The following is a 21197-nucleotide window of genomic DNA, read 5'->3' as shown; positions in this document are numbered from 1 at the left end:
CTCATCCAGAAACTCATATTTCCTAACTTAGTACCCCCTAGATGTGCCCATCATCTACAACCAAGATGATTATGATACTATGGAAGATGGAGTTATCATCCAACACATTTGGAAACCACCAGTTTAGGAAACACTGGTCTGTAGAAACCTCATGTCTCTCAGTGGGTCCATGGTGATTATAATAATACATTCAGATGACATGCAGTTCCCTAAAATGTATCATAGGGTTAGGATTTTATTAGGAAATGTGCTTTCTCAAATGTCAACCCTGTGGCTATCAAAAACACTAATTTGATCTATCAATGGGGATGTTCAGTCTTCTATGGCCTTGCCTGTAGTTCCTCTTTTATCCAACGCTACCACATGCCCAAGCAATCCTGACTAGCTACTTCTTTGTACCTTAAATGTCTTCGTTTTTCACCTGTGTAGATTGATCTTTTCAAAATACTACATGCAGCTCTCTCATGCAGCTGTCTCAAAGACCTCTTTGGGTCTTTTTCTTGAAGACTGACAGCTGCTTCACATGGCAACCAGATTTGTTGGGATATTCACATTCAGACATTCCTTTCATATCAGGTGAAATCACACAATTCTGAACTGTCAGCATACAACTGGAAATATAATCAGCCATGGTTCAACTGCATCTAATCAGTGCACAATGTTTTGTGTTTATCTTGTCTTCTATAAATTTAGTTTTCCTTTTCCAGAAAAGAGCACAAAGTGCACATTCTTGAAAAAAAATACCATAGCATTAGAGCTAAGACAGAAGCTCTGAAAATAATTTTTGTTTATTTATTTGGTTTGGCTATGGAGAAGAAGGCTTCCCAAAGCCACACCATTCTCTCACTCCTACCACTTGCACGTAAGATCCTGGGCAGCAGGGAATCATTTACTCAGTGCTGAACCCATTTTGTACTGGGGCTTTCTCCAGATATTATGCTTCATCTTAATAACTATGTTGGAATGTTTAATGAAAACCCATTATCTGAAGAAACAATTGAAGCTAGTGATAATATAATGCTACTCCTCGCAGAATCTTGGAGGGAGAAATGGAAAGCCACTCTGGAATCAATTGATTTGACAAAGAATAGCCAGAAGGGTTAGAAACTCTTAAAGCGTCTGAATAATGACCCAACTAATTTATGCCAATATAAGAACATTACGGCAAACCAAATAGCTCATCAGCTGTTGTTAAACGGCAGGGTTAAGGAGAGACTTAAGAAATGCAGGCTTCCAAGGGCAATGGAAGCGGAGGCCGGTACTCTGACCTCCCGCTTTGATAGAGGAGAACTGGAAACAGCAATTCGAGATACGAAGAATGGAAAAGCTTCAGGATTGGACGATATTCGTGTAGAACAAAAAACTTTGGGGATTTTGCTAAGCAATAGCTGCTGTCACTTTTTAATGTATGTGTGGCTTCAAATCGTATTCCGAAGATATGGAGGAAAGCCCGGGTTATTGCACTTTTGAAACCTGGAAAAGAACCAAATGACCCAAAGAATTTTTGTCCAATTTCCCTCGTTTGCCATCTTTTTAAACTCTGTGAGAGAGTTCTTCTAAATAGAATCCTTCCTGCTATCAAACCGATTCTTATCCCCCAGCAAGCTGGTTTTTGGCCGGGAAAGTCCAGCAGCATGGTCTCCCACAGGGGAGTGTTCCTGCCCCCTTGTTATTTAATATAGATACTAACAATCGACCCATTGGTCCTGATACATTGTCCTTCATCTATGCTGACGATTTGGCACTTACCGCTCAGGAAATTAACTTCAAGGAAGTGGAAGATAAGCTCACTCTGGCTCTTAGAATATGTCTGAATATTATAACAAGAATGGACTAAAACCTAATCCATCAAAAACTAATGCCTGCACATTCCACCTCAAAAATAAGCAGGCCAGATGTAGGCTTGCTATTATCTGGGATGCAGTGAGTCTGGCACATTGCGAGACGCCATGTTACCTCGGTGTAACAATGGACCGAACATTAAAAGATTTCCACCCGAATAATCTAAGGAAGCTGGCTGGTACTCCTTGGGGTGCTCACCCTACCACTCTATGCACGGCTGCCCTTGCATTGTGCTACTCGGCGGGAGAGTATGCCTGCCCCATTTGGGGCTGTTCTGTGCACTCTGCGCAGGGGGATAAAACACTTAGTGACACATGCCATGTTGTTACTGGATGTTTACGCCCCACTCCACTTGATAAATTATATATCTTGGTGGGAATAGCCCCGCCAGGCATTAGAAGGAGTGTGGCACAAAGCGTGGAATATGGAAAGGTGTTACATGATCCGGCACACCCATTATTTGGCCAAGTACCTCCTACAAAAAGATTGACGTTAAGAAGGAACTTCTTAGACTGCGCTGAGGAGATTGCTACTACACCTTAAACAGAACAATTAAAAAGATGGAAATCTCAAGTAAAACACCATAATGGGATAGAACCACTTGAGGAGTTGCCTGGAGGTTTGGAGGAGGAGTGGATGGTTTGGAGATGTTTAAACAGACTGTGCACTGGTTTGGCCAGAACTAAAGATTATATGGAAAAATGGGGGTGTCTCCCCGTGGCCAAGGATATTTGCTGCAAATGCCACAATATTCAAACAACTACCCATCTTTTACAGTGCCCTTTGGGACCGACATGCACACAGAGTGACTTACTGGTCAGAAACACCTCTGCCATCAATGTGGCCCAGTATTGGGCTAGAACTATATAAATTTTATATTTTTATTAAATGTTTTTAACTTTAAATTTTAATTAATACTTTCCCCCTTTCTATTTCCTGCATTTCTGACACAAAACGAGACGAGCTGCTGGAAACTCTCCCCACACCTAAGTTCCCAGCTACCTTGTCTGTTTCTATCTAGAAAAGAAGCATGTGCTGTCTTCTTTTGTTCTCCTTCTAATGGCATTGTCATGAAGAAAACAAAGAGAGGGTAGGATCAAGGAAACATGCTCGAAAAAAATGCGGTTGCATTTTTAAATGGAACAACAACCATGACCTCATAAAGGTCAAGGCAATCCCTTTATGAAGACATTTTCCTCCATGCTTTTCTTAATACATTCTGTCTCATAGATGGAGATAATACATAGCCATACCATCATGCAATTTCCATGATCATGGTAGATGCCAAAAATTTGTAGCTGTAATAGTGGAAATTCCCACTGAATGATCACAAGGGACCATTGAGAATGACTATACTGTCAGGAAAATACCTGCATGAAACAGCGCTTGGATACCACTCAGTGACTCACATTCATCACTCTGTGTCCATCTTCATTTTCAACAGGGGTTTCCCCCATCAATAATATCCAAGACAGAGAAATCATACAGTAATAAATGTTGGAAATACCATGAAATAGAAGGAACGTTTTACCACATGTGGTGGACATGTAAAAAAACTCAAAAGTACTAGAAAGATATACTACTACAATGCAGAAAATTTTGGAATTTAAATTTGAAATGAAACTCCAATTTTTCTTACTAGGTACAATCCCAGAAAAAATCAATAAGAAACATCACAATTTAATGAGATACATGCTCACAGCAGCAAGAATAAATTTTGCCCAATAGTGGAAAAAACAATGCCAACAATATCTGGGTACCTGAGGGACCGCCTTTTCCCCGCTTCATCAGCCTGTCCCACCCGGTCATGCAGAGAGAGCATGCTGTGGACCCCGTCTGCAAGAGAATTCCATCTGGCAGGGTCCAGGAGGCGGGCCTTCTCTGCAGTAGCCCCCACCCTCTGGAACATCCTTCCCCCAGAGATAAGACAGATTCCATCTCTTGTGGCCTTCTGAAAACAATTGAAGACCTGGTTCTGCCACCTCGCCTGCGGCGGGAAGGGAAGTAATCATACCTGGAGATGGTTAGTGCCCTAAAATGGCCCCTTTAGATACACGTGAATGATATTCCAACTATTATCATCATCTGGATTTCATATTGTATTTATGCTTAATATTATATTTATATTTATTTATGGTATTTGAATGCTTTTATCTTTGTTGTAAACCGCCCAGAGTCCCCCCTTTGGGGGGAGGTGGGCGGTGGCTAAATTTAATAAAGTAAATAAATAAATATCTGATTGGTAATTTAAACTTGGAGAATATGCAGCAATGACAAAATTAACAGTATATATTCACAACAAAAGTTTAACCAAATTTAAGCAAGAACAGTTCCCATATAGACAATTCATCACACAGGATGGCAAATGTAATCACTTACAGTCTGGCTTCTAAGAGGGTCCAAATGTTTATAAATATTGTAATTTAGCAGAAACACAAAAAGAGGGAAGCTAGAAGCCCAACTGTCTTCTTCTTTTTTTTCTTTTTTCTCTTCCTTTTTTCTTTTGTATTTTAATCGTCAAATTTGCTTTGTTCATCTTTTTTTCTTTGTTTTTTCCTTCAACATGCACAAATAATATTAAGTAACAATACAATGGAGACATTACTGCTAAGTAATCACCTTAAGTCAAAAACCTCTATTGTACAACAAATACTTTGATGCAATCTGCAGTGGTTTTTTAATATTATATTCAGTTCTGGATGAAAAAGCCAAATAATCTTATGCTCATTAACACTGACATTTTAAAATCATAATTAATACTGATCTAATTCATCTCTCTCTTTTTTAAATCTTCAGTGGTCTAAGCTATCTAAACATTAGAATAAAGAATGATCTTTAGTCAATACTCTACAAATACCACTTTATCAAAATAATATATTATGTACTGTATGTTTTACAACAATATAATAAATGTTTTACAATTTAAAAAAAAGAAAGTGATTCCCATAGCTGTGTTTTGAAATGTAGCAGAATATGAAGACAGCCATTTTGGTCATGTGCCAAAGGAGAATCTTACTGGATTTTATGGGAATGCTTCCAACGTATCTCTGTTATACAGATATCCAGATGAGCTAATGCTTTAGTTAAAAATGCCATCATAATATATAGAAATCCAAACAAAATAATCCTCTAATCAAATCTTAAATCAGGTGTACCCAACCTGACTGCAATCCTGCGCATCACAATGAATGGTGCTTCTGACTACATTCCGTTTATTGTGTAAAACACACCAGGCAAAAGGTCTTCAAGCAGTTGAAATATAATCTTTGTTTAAAAAGGCAAATTATAATTTTGCAAAAAGAAACCCACAAAAAAACCTTACCCTTTAAATTGCTTGTGTGAAATAACAAACCTATCAAGGGAAAGGAGAAGAAGCATTCTTTATGCTGATTTGTCAGAAACAGGCCTTACTATCCCCGCTTGCCCTCTCGAGAGCACAGAATATCCATCAGTTAGGCTGGGGGCCCTCTCAGACGTTGCCCTGCTCTGGGAAAAAAAACTCCCTCTCCCCAGAACTCTGTTCTCTTGTGTTCCCAGTTCACCAGACCATGGGACAACACTCTCCTACTCCATGAGGAATTCTTAGAATAGGTCAGCCTTGACCATGTTGATATTTACATTTCCACATTATACGCAGATCCATTTTAATACAATAGAAACAGCCATGTTTGTTAATCGTGTAGCTGGGTAAAGGAATGTGGAGCTGACCTCAGGGAAAGCATGAAAGAGCCATTGGGGCAGCAGTGGCGTGTGGGGGAAGGAACACACTGTTAAGGGGTGAGTTGAACAAAAAGTTACCCAGTCTGGAGACAGAAGGAAATGGGAGAAAAAAACTGAAAATAGCTCTGTCTTGATTTTGTTTAGTATAAGGTGGGATAGAGAAACTTGGACAAGCTTTCAAGATTCGGTTATTCTACCCTCCAACAATAAACTGGCATTCCCAGAATCCCTGCAGTGGCTTAGGAGCCCTTTAAGCAAAATAAGTGTGTGTTTAGGGCACCCAGGGAAGGAGGACACTACAGAGTTTTTTTCCCCTACCTATCATGCCACACTTGACTTCAGTCAATTTTCTTGTAATTGGCCTTAACTGGCATGTTCAACTCTAATCTGCATTGTTAAAAAAAAGTTTTCTTTCTCACAGTGAGTGACTAAAGTATAAAAGCTTGATTGGAAGGTGTCGTCAGATACCACATTTGTTTCCATCTCATGGTGTGAGGGTTTCGCTTCTGTCGAGGGGCACCATTGTTGGGCTGTGCTTAGGGCAGTGTTTCTCAACCTTGGCCACTTTAAGATGTGTGGACTTCAACTCCCAGAATTGCAAAGCTGGATGGGGAATTCTGGGAGTTGAAGTCCACACATCTTAAAGTGGCCAAGGTTGAGAAACACTGGCTTAGGGCATCAGTTGGCCCTAATCCAGCCCTGGCATACAGGAAGCATGAAGCTCTAATTTTAATGTCCAGGCTGTCCCTGCCTTCCTCCCCAGATTTTTTTTCTTACCTGACTTTCAGTGATAGAAGTGAGTCAGACTCTTCCAGACAGGATGTACTTGCAACACTTAAGCACAGGGCCGCAACTAGGGTCTGTGTCACCCGGGCAAACATGGATTCCACGCCCATTTTGGCGCGCCCCCCCATGTTCATTTTGGCGCCCCACCAGTGCAGCGCCCGGGGCACATGCCCTGGTTGCCCCCCCACCCCCCGTTGCTGCCCTGCTTGAGCAAACTGATCCCAGCCAGGTGGCAGGAAATCAAAAAAGGGAAAGGGGGCCACAAGAAATCATGACAAGTACCCAAAATCAGGAAGCACATTTTGGCTGCCAGTTCCCTGTGAATAGTATAGACTGACAGGGAAGTAAAATGTCCATCCCAGGAATATCCTAATAATCTCTTATAGTCAGAACAGCCTGCTGAAGCCCTGTTTTAATGTCACTGAGAAATCAGACAGCTTGAACAACGAAAAGCCTGATTATCTGAAAGAGCCCTTACCCTGGGAGGACACGCCATGCAAGTCAGCTTCTCCCAACTGCCCCCCCCTTCCATGTCAGAATTAGTCCCTCCTGCTTGCTTTATGCCCAAGCAAGGAAACAGCAGGCTTAGCCACCTCTGTCTCATCTACCGAGGGCTAGCAATTTCATAGCAGGCCGCTATGACGCAAGCAGCCTGAACTAAGATGTGTGCTAAAGCTGGCCAATTTGGGAGGAGGATGGCGGACAGAGCGGGAACTCAGTGAAGAGATGGGGATAAGAATGAATATTGTGGCTTTTGACTGGTTTTGTCTAATCTGTTTCCCTGCCCCCATTAGATCTACCTATCGTGGAAGAGTGGACCAGGTGAAGTAAAGCACTGGAAGGATATGATTGCACACCCTCGCCAGGCGGTGGCACAGTGGCATCAGTTGAAGGCTTGAGAGGCAGAAGCCAAGGACTCGCTCTGGGGTTCAGTGCACCAAGTCAGCATTTATTGGCTACACTCTCATGACATGACTTTATGCACAGCGGCTGCACCGAGGTCTCCTTGTGAGGGAAAAGCTTGGGGAGGAACAGAGGCTGAGGGAATAAACCTGAAATATGTACTAAAAAAAACTCTGGGCGTGGGAAAGTGATGTCAGTGCCCCTTATGCTGGTTCAGCGGCACATACTACTATGAGGAGCATTGTTACCACCCAACCTCCTGCTTTAGCCTGTCCTTCAGACTCCATACTTAGCAAGAACAAGCAAGAGGAAGAGCAAGAACAGAGGGGAGCCGCTCTCCAGGGGCTTCAGCCCAGAGAAGTGAAAGTGGCCTCTTCAGCCCTGGTTTGTTTGAGTTTGCAATGTGGTCTGGACCTTGAAGTAATGGGAGGAGAGGAGTCTGTGATCGCCATATAAGACTGCCTATGCGTTCTTCCAGCCAAAGGCCCATTAGGATGGTAGCCTGCCCCGCCATAAGAAAGCTAGCCCTCATCTGTGGGTGCACAGACTTGAGAGGGCACACAGCAAGGTCACTTGCTCTGTTTCCGTGAGGTGGCTTCATTATAATTCAATACAACTTGTAAGAGTAATAATATAAATAATAACGATGGCTAGACCTTTACCCTAGCCAGGCCTCTCAGCAAAGCAGAAAGGAGCCATGAAGCTCCCATGGCCCTCTGGGTGCATTGTGTGTGTGTGAGAGAGGGAGTGTGAGTGGTAACTATGTATGCAAAGCAGTTATGTGTCACTTGTGTTTTCTTTCCCTCAGCCCCAGAGAAATTTGTTTTTCTAAGAGAAAGGATTGTCAGCCTCGCAGGGATCCACGAGAACTTATGCCATGTGAGAAAGGAAGGTAGTTGAGTTCCAGACTTGGAGCCAGAGGGAAAAGAGAACAGTGAGAGGCAAGGAAGCTATTTCATGACCCACCTGTCTGAAAGCTGTGAAGTACATGTCACAAACTAAAGTTTGTTAGGGAGAGACTAATGTTTATTTATTCCTTTGATCTGGCATAGTGAAGAGACATGTTAAATACTGCTGAATTTTCTCTGGTAAGCAGATCAAACTGCAGGCCCACAACTAGGGTCTCACCGGGGGCAGACCTGGATTCCGTGCCCATTTTGGTGCCTCCCCAGCGCTCATTTTGGCACACACACCCAGCGCAGCGCCTGGGGCACATGCCCCGCTTGCCCCCCCCCCCCAGTTGCAGCCCTGTCAAACTGATCCTTCACAACTTGTCATGGATTACCCTAGAAATGATGGCTCCATCCAATCAGCCATAAGAAATCTACCTATTTCAATCTGCACTGGTGCCACCTTTCTTCTCCACCTTGGTTCCAAGGCTGGCATTTGCCCAGGCCAGAGTCCTTCCATTGGAACAAGCATGCAGCAATATAATCAGCCAGTCAGGGTCCCACTCATTGTAACATAGGTTGCCTGATAATGAACACTTCATTAATGATCTACATGTCTCACGAGTGTATGGTTTTTCAGAGAAACATACACTTCCTCTAAATACATCTCAGGACTTTATTTGATACTAAAATACCCCCCTGCTTGCTAATTAGAGGCCTTAGGTGTCCATTAGTTACTTCAGCTTAGATCTTGATTTCTCTTTTCTCCAGATCCTAGAACATCTGATTGTCTCCTTACTTTTTCCTCCTGGTATCATTATCAGGAATTTTTTTAAAAACCTCTGTTTTCTAGGTATCCAGTCAACATAAAAAGAGAGAAGACAAATGTGTCAAAACAGGGATGGAGGAGCACTGAAAATAAATAATTGTAGCTAATTACTGGTTAATCCACCCAACACTTGAGTGTATTAAAGTCAGCAGGTGACATTATCATCATCACTACAAATTAGCATATCCTGTGTGCAATAATTATACAAAAGTGAGCCTAGCCACAGCCTAGCTACATATGTACTTTGTACATATTTGACAGCTGCTCCACTTTCCACCCAAAATCAGGAAGGCTCTGTAGAAAAGGATTGTCTAAATTGTTCATCATAAGATATCCAATGCTGTGCAACACTGCAATCCCCATCCCCAGCTCCTGATGAGTGCAGGGGGGACTGGGCAGCATTGTGATTTCAACTGTATATTCACATACTTGATTTGCTTGTTCAAAACTTAAGCTGCTGTGGAAAATGGATGCCTTGATATATGTGCAAAACGGTTTTGTGATCAGGGATGGCACTTGTTGAACATTTTTAGCATCCATTAAATGTAACAAAATCTACTTGGAAGACAATCCATTTCTGCTTTAATATGTCATAGACAAGACTGCATGATTCAATTCTGAAATGACATTTCCAGATTACTGCCAGGTGCTCTCTAAATGACAAGATGCTTCCAGACAAGGCTTTTATTGTGCAGTGTCACAGTGTTTAACTCATAGAATTCCATGGAAGGTCCAGATGATTGTGTCTTCCATGTTTATCTTTTCCATACATTCCCTCTTCTTCCTACTAAGAAGATAAAGAAATAGAATAGCTCCAAAGTAGAGCTAGGAACCCTCTTTCGGGTTGCAATCATACAGCTGGAAGGAAACTCAAAATTATAGTCCAGTCAACTGCTTTGGCAATAATTCTACTATTAGTATCCCTTATAAATGGTCACTCTGTTTCCTTAAAACTTACATGAGAGGAAAGTATATGATCTTCCAAAGCAGTCTGCTCACTTGTCTAATGGTCTGTATTCTTAGGAGATTTCTAATAGTTATCTAAACTCTCCTTCCTGGTTGTTTAAAACCACTGATTCAGATCTTCCTCTCTAGCACAACAGAAAACAAAGTTGTTCTGCTGTTTATGAGTCAGTCCTTCAATCATTTGACAATAGCTATCATAATACTTAAATAATTTCTTCAAGATAAATTATTTCGACCTGCAAGATCCTCTTCCTTATCTTTATTGCCTCAAGGGTGCAAAAAGTGCAATCTGGGGCCATATACCTCCATCTCTTTTGTGGCTCCAAGAGCCCAGGTTGGGGAAAACCAAAACTTTTGATCTTTTTTTGGTTTGTGGAGGGGCTTAAGGAGCAAAATGGGCACCTTAAGCTTTGTAAATACCCAAGGCATTAGCTTCAAATAATTCAATTCCTGCCCACTTTTGGAGTACAACTCTCAATGTGCCACCCATCCCTCAGTATAGCCCTTGAGCCAAAGAAGTTGCACACCTGTGCTTTGGCACCATGTCCTTTACCTCTAGATAGAGACAGGCTAGCTGGTTCAAGAAAACCAAGATGAATGTTTTGGCTTCTCATTCTTTTCCTCCATCAGACTATTAGTTCGTATTTCCTAGAATTTGAAAAACATCCCTACTGAAACATATTTGTGAAATCTGCCTTAAAATATCCATGGCTGGTCCTGCCTCAAGGCAAGCAGCTGCTAATGGTAGATCTTGGAAATCCTTAAAAAGCAGCAAGGATCATCATAATTTTTGCTACTATGATAGCAGTGGTTGGATTTTTTGTTTGTTTGTTTGTTCCCTATGCTGTTTCTTAAGCCATCTCTGCACACAAGAGCAGTTACCTCCACTGCAAGAAAAGATTCTGAATGCATTTTTTTCTGCAGGAGGCCCGGGCAACAGTGACTTCTAATGGGAGAATCAGGGAGACTCAAGGCTTAGATCTTCTTTTGTTTACATTCTCTCCAGACACTGCCTTTATCACAGAATCCTCACTGGCTTCTCCTGTAACACAATTTTAGTAAATATGCCGCCTGGTCCCCAGTGAGAGGAGATGGGCTGGTGAGTGTTTTTAATTCACCACATTCCTTATCTGATGGTGATGCCAAGCCTTGAGATAATGTATGTGACTGTCACTGACAGCAGCCTAGATAAAAAAATAATGATTTTAAAAGCCTTCTGTTCTTGTATGAGCAATGGGAGATGAGATATAGATAAAGCTAGGAAAACTCAAGTGAGCATAGTATTTGTTAGGCGGCACTGATGTTCCATTTTGACATTGCTTTTTCTGAACAACTTTATTGGGCCCAGTGGGGAGATTGCTAGCTCATATTGATCCATTTCTCCCCAGGACAGGAATGCCCAAACTGACCATCAAGGTAACCCTTTTACAAACTCTGACAAACACCAAAGATTGACAGGATTCGTTACATATGATGGGCAAATGACAAGACCATTTTGCCAACACTGTCAAGTTCTAAGGAAAACAAGCATTTTTCAGTGGTAGTAGAAGGGTTGAAAGGGGATACAGAGCCCATTCAGCTTGGTGAAACCTACACTGAATACTGAAATCAATGGATACAATATTCTTGGAACCAGAAAAATAGGCTAAACCCAAAATTGTGATTTTGGAAAACAATGGATGCTGGTTTAATATAAAATGGCTAGATCCCAGGTAACTCATTCATTTTGGTTGAAAGGCTGGGAATTAGTTTAAAGCTGCCCACTCCTTCAATTCCAACAAGATGTGGGTGTCGGCTACCAGCTTGGCCAGATTCAAAAAAAGGTTGGACCAAATCAGGGAAGTCATGGAGATCCATGGCTATTAGCCTTGATGACAGTGTGGCTGCTTCTGAAGGCTGTATCCTGGAAGACTAGTAGGCTTCCTTGTGCAGTTGCTTGGCCACTGTGAGAACAGACTGATTGACTAGATGGGCCAGGGTCCAATCCAGCAGGGCACTGCTTGTGTTCTTATGTTGTTTCCAGGCCAATCAATTTCCACAATCTTGCTGCAAGTACAGGCCAAAGTTCATAAAATTCAGCAATATCTGCTTCTTCTCCACACCATTGCCCATTACCTCCCTGCTATCTTTCTACGTACAATTCCCCCGCCCATCTTCTCTCCCAGGTCCTCCACTTAAACCTCCCTGTGTCCCTTTGACTTCTCTCCTGGCATTGTTCATGACCACCCTTCACATATTCAATTTGTTCAGCTGTTTCTCTCGCCCAGAAAATGACTCCTCCAAATACACAGTTCATAACCATCAGCACTGCAGCATCTTGCTTCCTTGAAGTATATACAGTAGTCTCTCCATATTAGTTTTATATAGAAGAAATGGTCATATAGCTTACAGCAGGGCATTTAATACCTCCCTCCAGTCTTGGCCATTAATCCTGGGGGCACGTGAGCCAACCTTTCAACCTGTAAACATCCCGCAGTGTTTAGTTTCCTTCTCCAGGCAGTTAATCCATGGATCTGTTCTGTCAAGTTGTATCTGAGCAGGTTGACTTTTACAATGTGTATAATAATTGTGATGGAGTTTTAGGTATGTATTTTGTTGATTTAGTCAGTGTGTTACTGTGTTTTTTTTTTTTCCCTGTATGGTGTACAGATGCTTGAATTATATTTCTGGCAGGCATTTTTTTATACATATATCAAGACATTGCTAAGAATAAAGAAGGCATGCAGGAATGAGAGAAAGACTTAAAATAACCAGAAAAGGTTTTAGAAAACCAGGAGCCTTGTCAAAAAAATTGAATTGCAGGGTAAGTTTCCCACTCCACCCTATGGCTTTTGGGGGGGTGGGTGGCATCCTCTCAGCTGGGTCAGGTATTTAAAATCAAAGCCCTCAAGGACATTTTTGTATATTTCTTTATTATTCTACTATTGGGATTGGGGGAGCAGGAAAAGAAAGGGACAGGCATGATTTATCAGCTGGCATTTGTTTAATATATCTTGCTAGAGAAATAAATACAGAGTATTGAAATAGGAGAGGCTTGTTTTTCTATTTTTCTGCCTCACCTGTATGGTTGTCATCCAGGCAGATGCAAAAACAAAACAAAATGTTGGATACTGAAACAACAAAAATAATTTTTATGCCAAAAAGGAACTGGAACACACATAACTTCCTACTTCAGTATTCTTTCAACTCTGTTTCCATTACTTTATCTTCTCAACTTCTTCCTGACTCTAAAGTAAAAACATTGTCACTGAGCTATTTTTTAATTAATTATATGCAAAGTTAATTATAGTTAGTAAATTTTGCCCAATATAATTTTAATTCCATCTTGCTTCCTTACAATTTATTAAAAAGTGTTGGGTGAGCTTCAAAACTGCATCAGTTGACCGTATTAGGCTGTTCAGTGCAAGCAAAAAAGATAATCTAATCACAAGCCATTGATTGAAGCACTAAAAAGCTTCAGCTTGGAACAAAGTTATGTTCCAGTACATGTTTACAAAACAAATTATTCTAACATTCAGAAATCATTTGGAAGATGCTCTTATTGGAAGTTGCAAGGTTTGCTCCAGATAGGCACAAATTGCAAAATTTTAATTCATTCACTGGATTTATGTGTTGACAAATAATATCGTTAAAGGACTGAGATCATCTATTCTTCTTTGTAACTGCCTCACCACCATTCTCTCAACAGCCTTTCATCAAAAGGGAAGGTTAGACACTGGACAATATCAAGATTGGCTGGATCCAAAGAGATCCTCTTAAGGAGGCTACCACAGCCTTTTTCAAGGCTGCAGGTGTCACCTTCTTTTGCAGGGAAGCGCTGACCATCTCCCAGATCCAACCAGTCCTATCCATTTCATCAGAGGCCACATAGAGTCCTAGACAACCTACTGTACTAGATTTGCAGCTTCTATGTCACTGTAAGCTCCAAGCAACATAACCTTTATCATGACATTACAGCTCTTCATTACAGGTTCTCCATTATTATTAGCAGTAGAAAGTATAAGGAGCAATGGGATACTCCATTAATGGAAACAAACTCACCCAATGGCCCTGAGAGCATTAAACACAGACAGGAATGTACTTTCCCAAATCAACAAAGCCAACAATTTTGTCCTGCTCCGAGCTAGTTCTTCCTATGTTCTCATTATTTTAGACATGACGATATGCTTAAATAGGTTGGAAGAAATGTATGTCAGTTCTGCACAACTTGGGAGCCACCAAGAGAGCAGAGCTTGCTAATTGTGTGTTGGCTTCTCAAATATTTGAGGACACTTGGAGCCCAAAGCCAAGATTAATCAAGCACTTGATTGGCTGTCAAACATTAATAACAGGCTGTGATGGGCCTGTTGGGTTAAAAGTGATATTTGCCTGATAGAATATTCACTGACCCATGTGTACATGTAGTGCACTTCCACCCAAACTCCTCAGCCAGTTTGAAAGCAGCTCCAGACTTCAGTGGCCCCAAACATCAGCCCCGCTGGATAGCCAAGGTGAGGTATTCCCCACTCAACTGCACAGTAGTTGAAACTGCTGATACAATATGAAGAATTCTTTCTTCAGCAAGTAACTATTGAGGATTAAGGATCTGGTGTAAAATTATGACAGGAAGTATGCAAGCAAGCTCACCAGTGATGTAAATCTTCTAAAGTGGGGATAAACTTGCCATATCTCATACAACAGCATCATAAATCATTCATTCATAGGTTTGCATTTTAAAAAGTGGGGGTGGAATGGCTTGATGGTGAATTGAGGGTCATACAAATATAAAGAAGAAATGTATGTGTATATATATATATATGTATATATGTTTCTCTCTGTGTGTGTATGTGTGTGTTTGCATGGGTTAGTGGAGTTTGGCAGGACACTGGGTCTTCTTTCTATTTCTGCCATGGAGACAATGGAGGGGAGGGGAGGTTATCAAACTTCTCATTGCCTCAGTTTGTCCATCTGTACAATCAGAATAATAATGTTTCCACACCTCACTGGGGATGATGATATGAGGCTTCCATAATCAAGGCTCTGTTAAATAAAAACCTCACTGCTCAAGATCCTTTCACTTCGTAACAAGGCTTTAAAGGGTAGGAAGTTTCTTTAGTTTGCCTAAAATTATCTCCAGCTGGTTCCCAAATGCTAGAATAGCCTTTGATTAAAGGTGCTATTATTGACATGCAAAGTATTATTACTTTTGACAAACTGAGCAACTGCTCCAGCCAGCCTCCCTAAGAAATATCTTTGCCCCTCACCTGCCACCACTAACCACTCCTCTCCCAAGTAGAAGTGGTTTCTTTCGTACAATTGAAATTTTAAGAGTCGTGTTTATTTTTAACTTGAGCTCTTAGCTGTATCTTGTTCGGGTATTTCTTCATGTGGTGATAACCATCTAGCATAGTATGTGCAAACAGAAAAAAAATTTGAAAAAAATATGATTACATTGTAGCTGAGTTTGTTACTAGCAAAGAGGGTGGCCATCCAGCTAGGCTCTTTTGCTACCTTCTTTCTATTGTGTTTGGAGATGTTAAAACTCATGAAGCAGATGTGCTTTATAATAATAATTAAAAAAACTGATGAAACACACAAAAAGGTGGGGGGGAAATCTAACATTACTGCTACTGCTATTACTACTAAGCCAGTGTGATTTCATCAGCACTGATAACTACAAGGTAGGATTGTTTCCTTTGCAAAACCATATTTTTGGAAAACCAGGCCGCTTGTTTTGTAGAGAGGCTCCTGATCCAAACAATAAAGAAGAGCAAACCAAGCATCACTTGCATTCCTTTTTCTGTCTCAAAAAATGGAGAGGAAAATAACATCATGTTAGTGAGGACTAAAAAGGAACACTTTGTTGCTGTTGTTCTTGTTGCACAAGGTTGCAATTCCACATGGCATATCACAGCCTTCTACTGGACCATCCCGGCAAGTTGACTCTGTTTCCACTCCACTGTGATTTGCCATGATTTTTAGAACTGTCTCTAGCTCTGTGGCCTGTGGGGGTGGGGGTGGGGGTAAGGGCACAGAAATATGCCTATGGGGCCCATGTAATGCTTTGAGCGTGCTTAAAGCCAGTACGGAAGGATGGTGCTATGCTTTGAAGACTGTCAACTTCCTTTCCTTTTTAATACTTAAGTCAAATGCGACAGGAAGTATTAATTGCTAAGTTCAAAGAAAGTGCTATGGGTCCCACATTAGAAATCTCAGTTTTAGCACCAGTATCAGTTTGTACCAGGACAGATTGAAGTAAATGTTTTGATGAATATTTGGAGTGCTTTCAGTTACCAGACTTTTTATTCCCCAGGATTTATAATTTCTGAAATACAAAAAGGACTTTTCTAGCTTCAGTCTCCATTTTCTCTCATTTTGATAGCCCTGGTACTAATTGTCTCAATTCTGTCGCTCTTGTAGCATTGATCTACCCAAGCAGAGGTTAGCCTTGCAGCATGTTAGAACTCTGAATATTTGTAAAACATATTGGATGACATGATATGCTTGTATTTCTACACTTAGCAGATGGGTGAATTGTTCTTCTGGGGAAGGGGAGCATATCCAGATATTTGATTTATGATTAGCATTTTTAATTCATTAATTTCTTTGTTTATTTAGTGATTCCCAGCTTTCTACCTGGCCTGGGGGTGTGGAGTGGAATTGTGCCAGGTTTTCTAGAAACCCCAATCTTGGTGTTGAAGCCAATTTAGTGGCCTGCTAGAACCACTGAAATGGAGCAGAGCTTATAACACAGCTGAGAAGCTGGCACAGAAAAAGAAAATTATCTTAGGTAGCTTCAGTGAGCATGCCAGAGAAACACAGGTTATTGATCTTACACATTCAACTCTCCCAAGCATAAAGAATCACACACTTAGAGATATTAGGTTAAGAAGTAAAAAGAATCTTACTGACTTTATTCTTTGTTGTTCTGTTACATCCATCTTGGTGAAAAAGATGAAGTTCCTTTGTTCTTCTTTTCTTTCTAAAAACATAGTTTGCCCTAAACACTCAGCCCTACAGCTGCCAAGAGCTGTGTGGAAGAAAGGGACAGAATCCTTCATCAAGGCCTGAGCACACGGCCCCGATGAACGGAGAGCAGAGTAGCATGCTTGCTTCTCCCTGGGTGGAAGAAAGGGAAACAGGAAGTAGGAGTGGCAAGGAACAGCTTCCTCAGAGTTGCATTGTGGGACAACTCAATTTGCATGCTAATTCACATACAAATGAGGCATGCTGGATTTGCCAGGAATTCAACAGGTATTGCCACAATTCTTGGCAGAAACTAGTTTACAACTGTATAAGCCACCCATGTGGCAGATACACATGAGGCTACCCCATAGCAGCCCTGCAGGAGGTGGTAAATCTTTCTCATCTAACCCAAATCTATCAAAAGAAAGAGGTTGCCCGAAAATCAAAGGAATTCTTCCATGTATGCAAATGTTAGATCTAAGAGGTGGAGCCAACTGTTCTAGATCACAACCCATTGTTTCCCTTTGCTTGTGAGAGTCAGTTGCAAAGAAATGCAACCCGGATTTTAAGATTTGAACTGTGAAGAACCTCCCTGACAAACTAGGCAGACTGAAGGGCCATTACCTCACTTTCTAGTGCTGCGAATATCAGCAAAAACCTGCGTCACAATGTCAAGAGCAGCTGAACTTTTCTGGAAAAAGTGGTCTTATTTCTAATGGCCAATGAGACACTGAGAAATAGGACAAAAACATGTGTGCTTTATGGCTTGCAAACTGAACATATAAACCAGTTCATTAAAAAGCAAGAGGGTCACCTTTTGCTGACTATATGTAAAGCCATTTAGCAGGATGACAAGTAGGAGTGATTTCTTATGGATTAACAGAGAACACATGCAGCCAGAATTAATCTGCTCTGCCAGTCACCATGAGAAAAAGTTGACCTGAGCAAACCACAGATGAATGAAAATGTAATGTTTCCACATGCAATGGAAAAGAAGCAGCAAGCAGAAAACAGGCCCAGTTAAGATTGCCGTGGCTGCTTATAGCAAATCTTCATGGAGCCACCACATGTAGAGCTAGAACTTCAAGGAAGTAACGACTTACAATACGACGGCACTGCTAATAAGCATTGAGGGGTGGACAGTGAAAATGTAGTCTATACGTGGCGTTGGACTCTTCCTGATTTTTGGTTCTTGTTGCCCAAGAACTGAAAAATCAAGACAAAAGAGGCCAGAGCACCAAGAATAAGTTTTAGTAATATTTAAGTTTCAGAATGTAGATGTTAATACATAACTGTACTGCTTGAATTATTCTTGATTATGTATATTATATTTTTCCTATGTATATAACAAGATGGTAAGCTTTATGATAGGGGGAAGGGGGAGAGAGAAAGATAGATTATGGCTGAAAACTATAAACTAGAAGATACCAACCAAAGTAGACCATCAGTGAAAAGTGATGTTTTATTTAGCAGAACCTATTTACCTCCCAGTCATACCTTACAGAGACTACCTTGCCTTGGTAGATAGGCAGCGTTTTCAGCTGCTGATCACAGAGGATGAGGAAAATGTTAAAGCAAACTAGAGAAAGGGGTACATTTAACATTGCCTGAGGAGACCTGCTGGCACACTGGCTTTTCTCCTTCCCCACATGCCCCCCAATGTGTTTCAGAGAGTCCCCCAACACTCTGGAACAAAATTTTAATGTGGGCCAAGGAAAGGAAATCCATTCTGCCAATGATATCAGTTCAGCTAGAAAAAAAGTTTTATTTTACTAGATTTAAACCTACACAAATCTCTTAGAATAGGGCCAGGTAACTTTTTAATTTTGGAGGGTGGACTCCAGGCCACTGGGCAGTGACAGAAAGCAGGCAAAGCTAAGGGCCTTTCCCTATTTGCATTGCATTGCAATACAAACTTTTCCTGGAGATATCTTTTCATCTGCTCTGTCCTCAGGATGATGCCTTCAGCTAATCCTCAGCTCATGAAGCATGACAAACCTTAAGTTGCAGTTAGCTGTATCAAAGTTTCCCACTTTAGCCAATAGCAACCAGGGGCAACTTAAGAATGAGAACGATCTGTGTACTTGCCGACTCATTCTGTCTGCAGTGCAGTCAGGTGACTGGGAGGGCAGGGATGAGCCCGTCCCTATTGGTCACTTTAACCTGGTATTGGGACCAGCAACTTGGTCATTAACCAAAGCGGTTGCTAAGTGAAACCGCAACTGTGCTTATGATCTTACTTCAGCTTTCCTTTGCTTTACAGACCTGCCAAGGTTGTAAACACGAGGATTGGTTGCAAAGTAACTTTTTCATCACCATTGTAACTGTGAGGCAGTTGCTAAATGAGGACTGCCTGTAACTGATTGGTGAGGTGAGGTTGCTGCATAGGAAAAAGGAGAGCCAGATCTCTCAGCCATTTCTGAAGCAGCCTTTTCTCCCACAATACTGGACATCCTTCTCCATAAATCTCCTGTCCCTTGGGCTTTCTTCGAGACTGAACAACTGATAACTGGGTTAAGGTGCAGCCACCCACCTGTCTTCTCAACTCACATATTGTAATGACTGCCTATTCAGATCAACAACCAGATTCACATAGAAGTCTATGGAAACCTAATTTAATAATGAATAGTATGCAGAAACACAGGCAAAGCTGAAAATACCAAAAGCGTGGGATTTCTCCCAATTAAACCACAAGCAATCTCAGACCCCTCCTCCCAGTGTCAATTCCATTCCTCTGCAGGTGTTCAAAAATGGTTGCTGGCAATCTTCGGGTAACGACCTTGGCCAGGCAAGATAGTCCAAACATCTAGCCAGCTTGTTTTGGGTGTTTCCCACCCTCCCCCAAGAAAGTGCTAAATCCTGTGTCAAACTATATCTGCCGAGCAGCTGATTATCAAACTAGGGAAACTGCCTCATAAAAATGGAAAGCATCCACCATTTTATCAGGAAAAAAAAACACACCATAAGGCACAGAAAGGAAATGATAGAAGCATAGAATATCTACTTGGACTTAACGTGGTCTGGATAGGACCAAGTAAAATAGCATGTCTTCACACTACATTCAACTCTTAGCAGCTTCATGGAGCTGTCCAAGCAGTTTTCTTGGCAACAGAAAGAAGTTTGCAATTGCCTCCTTCTGTAGGTGTAGCCTACAGCCTGGAGGACTCCCATCCTGATACTAACCAGGTCCTACCTTACTCAGCTTCCCAGGTGCAGAAGAATATGAAGATAGCCTTGAAAAAGGAATGCAAGAACCACTAAGTAAATGTCAGCTTAGCCCTGGAAAGGAAAAAGGGATGAGAAAGAAACTCAAGATAACACAGCCTTGCTTCTCTTCAGTAGGAGAGGGGCAGAGGGAAGCTCTCTCAGGCTTTCAAGATTATGTTATAACCTACAGCAATAAAATAGAGTTCCAATAGGTCTTGCAGGGTCAGTTTCCTGACTTGGCCTACCTTGAACAACTGACCTCAGCCCAGACAATGACTACCAGGTACTGCTAGCTTGTTGTTGTTTATTCGTTCAGTCGCTTCCGACTCTTCGTGACTTCATGGACCAGCCCACGCCAGAGCTTCCTGTCGGTCGTCAACACCCCCAGCTCCCCCAGGGACGAGTCCGTCACCTCTAGAATGTCATCCATCCATCTTGCCCTTGGTCGGCCCCTCTTCCTTTTGCCTTCCACTCTCCCTAGCATCAGCAACTTCTTCAGGGTGTCCTGTCTTCTCATTATGTGGCCAAAGTATTTCAGTTTTGCCTTTAATATCATTCCCACAAGTGAGCAGTCTGGCTTGATTTCCTGGAGGATGGACTGGTTTGATCTTCTTGCAGTCCAAGGCACTCTCAGAATTTTCCTCCAACACCACAGTTCAAAAGCATCGATCTTCCTTCTCTCAGCCTTCCTTATGGTCCAGCTCTCGCAGCCATATGTCACTACGGGGAACACCATTGCTTTAACTATGTGGACCTTTGTTGTCAGTGTGATGTCTCTGCTCTTAACTATTTTATCGAGATTTGTCATTGCTCTTCTCCCAAGGATTAAGCGTCTTCTGATTTCCTGACTGCAGTCAGCATCTGCAGTGATCTTTGCACCTAGAAATACAAAGTCTTTCACTGCTTCTACATTTTCTCCCTCTATTTGCCAGTTATCAATCAAGCTGGTTGCCATAATCTTGGCTGTTTTGAGGTTTAGCTGCAAGCCAGCTTTTGCACTTTCTTCTTTCACCTTCATCATCAGGCTCCTCAGTTCCTCTTCACTTTCAGCCATCAAAGTGGTCTCATCTGCATATCTGAGATTGTTAATGTTTCTTCCAGCGATTTTA

General features: G+C 41.6%; 1 protein-coding gene across 3 annotated transcripts in view; it reads left to right on the top strand.

The window, feature by feature from the left end:
* SYT7 (synaptotagmin 7) overlaps positions 1-8350 on the top strand; it is a 246870-nt gene extending 238520 nt beyond the window's left edge. For all 3 annotated transcript variants that reach the window (XM_063289191.1, XM_063289189.1, XM_063289190.1), the window contains one exon: positions 7143-8350. In XM_063289191.1, coding sequence (XP_063145261.1) covers positions 7143-7247 — 105 coding nt within the window. In that variant the 3' untranslated portion in view covers positions 7248-8350. The remainder of the gene's footprint in view (positions 1-7142) is intronic.
* Positions 8351-21197: the final 12847 nt, after the last annotated feature.

Source organism: Candoia aspera, chromosome 1 (assembly GCF_035149785.1).
Source record: "Candoia aspera isolate rCanAsp1 chromosome 1, rCanAsp1.hap2, whole genome shotgun sequence".
Taxonomy (NCBI): Eukaryota; Metazoa; Chordata; class Lepidosauria; order Squamata; family Boidae; genus Candoia; species Candoia aspera.
This window is presented reverse-complemented; position numbering and strand designations above follow the sequence as displayed.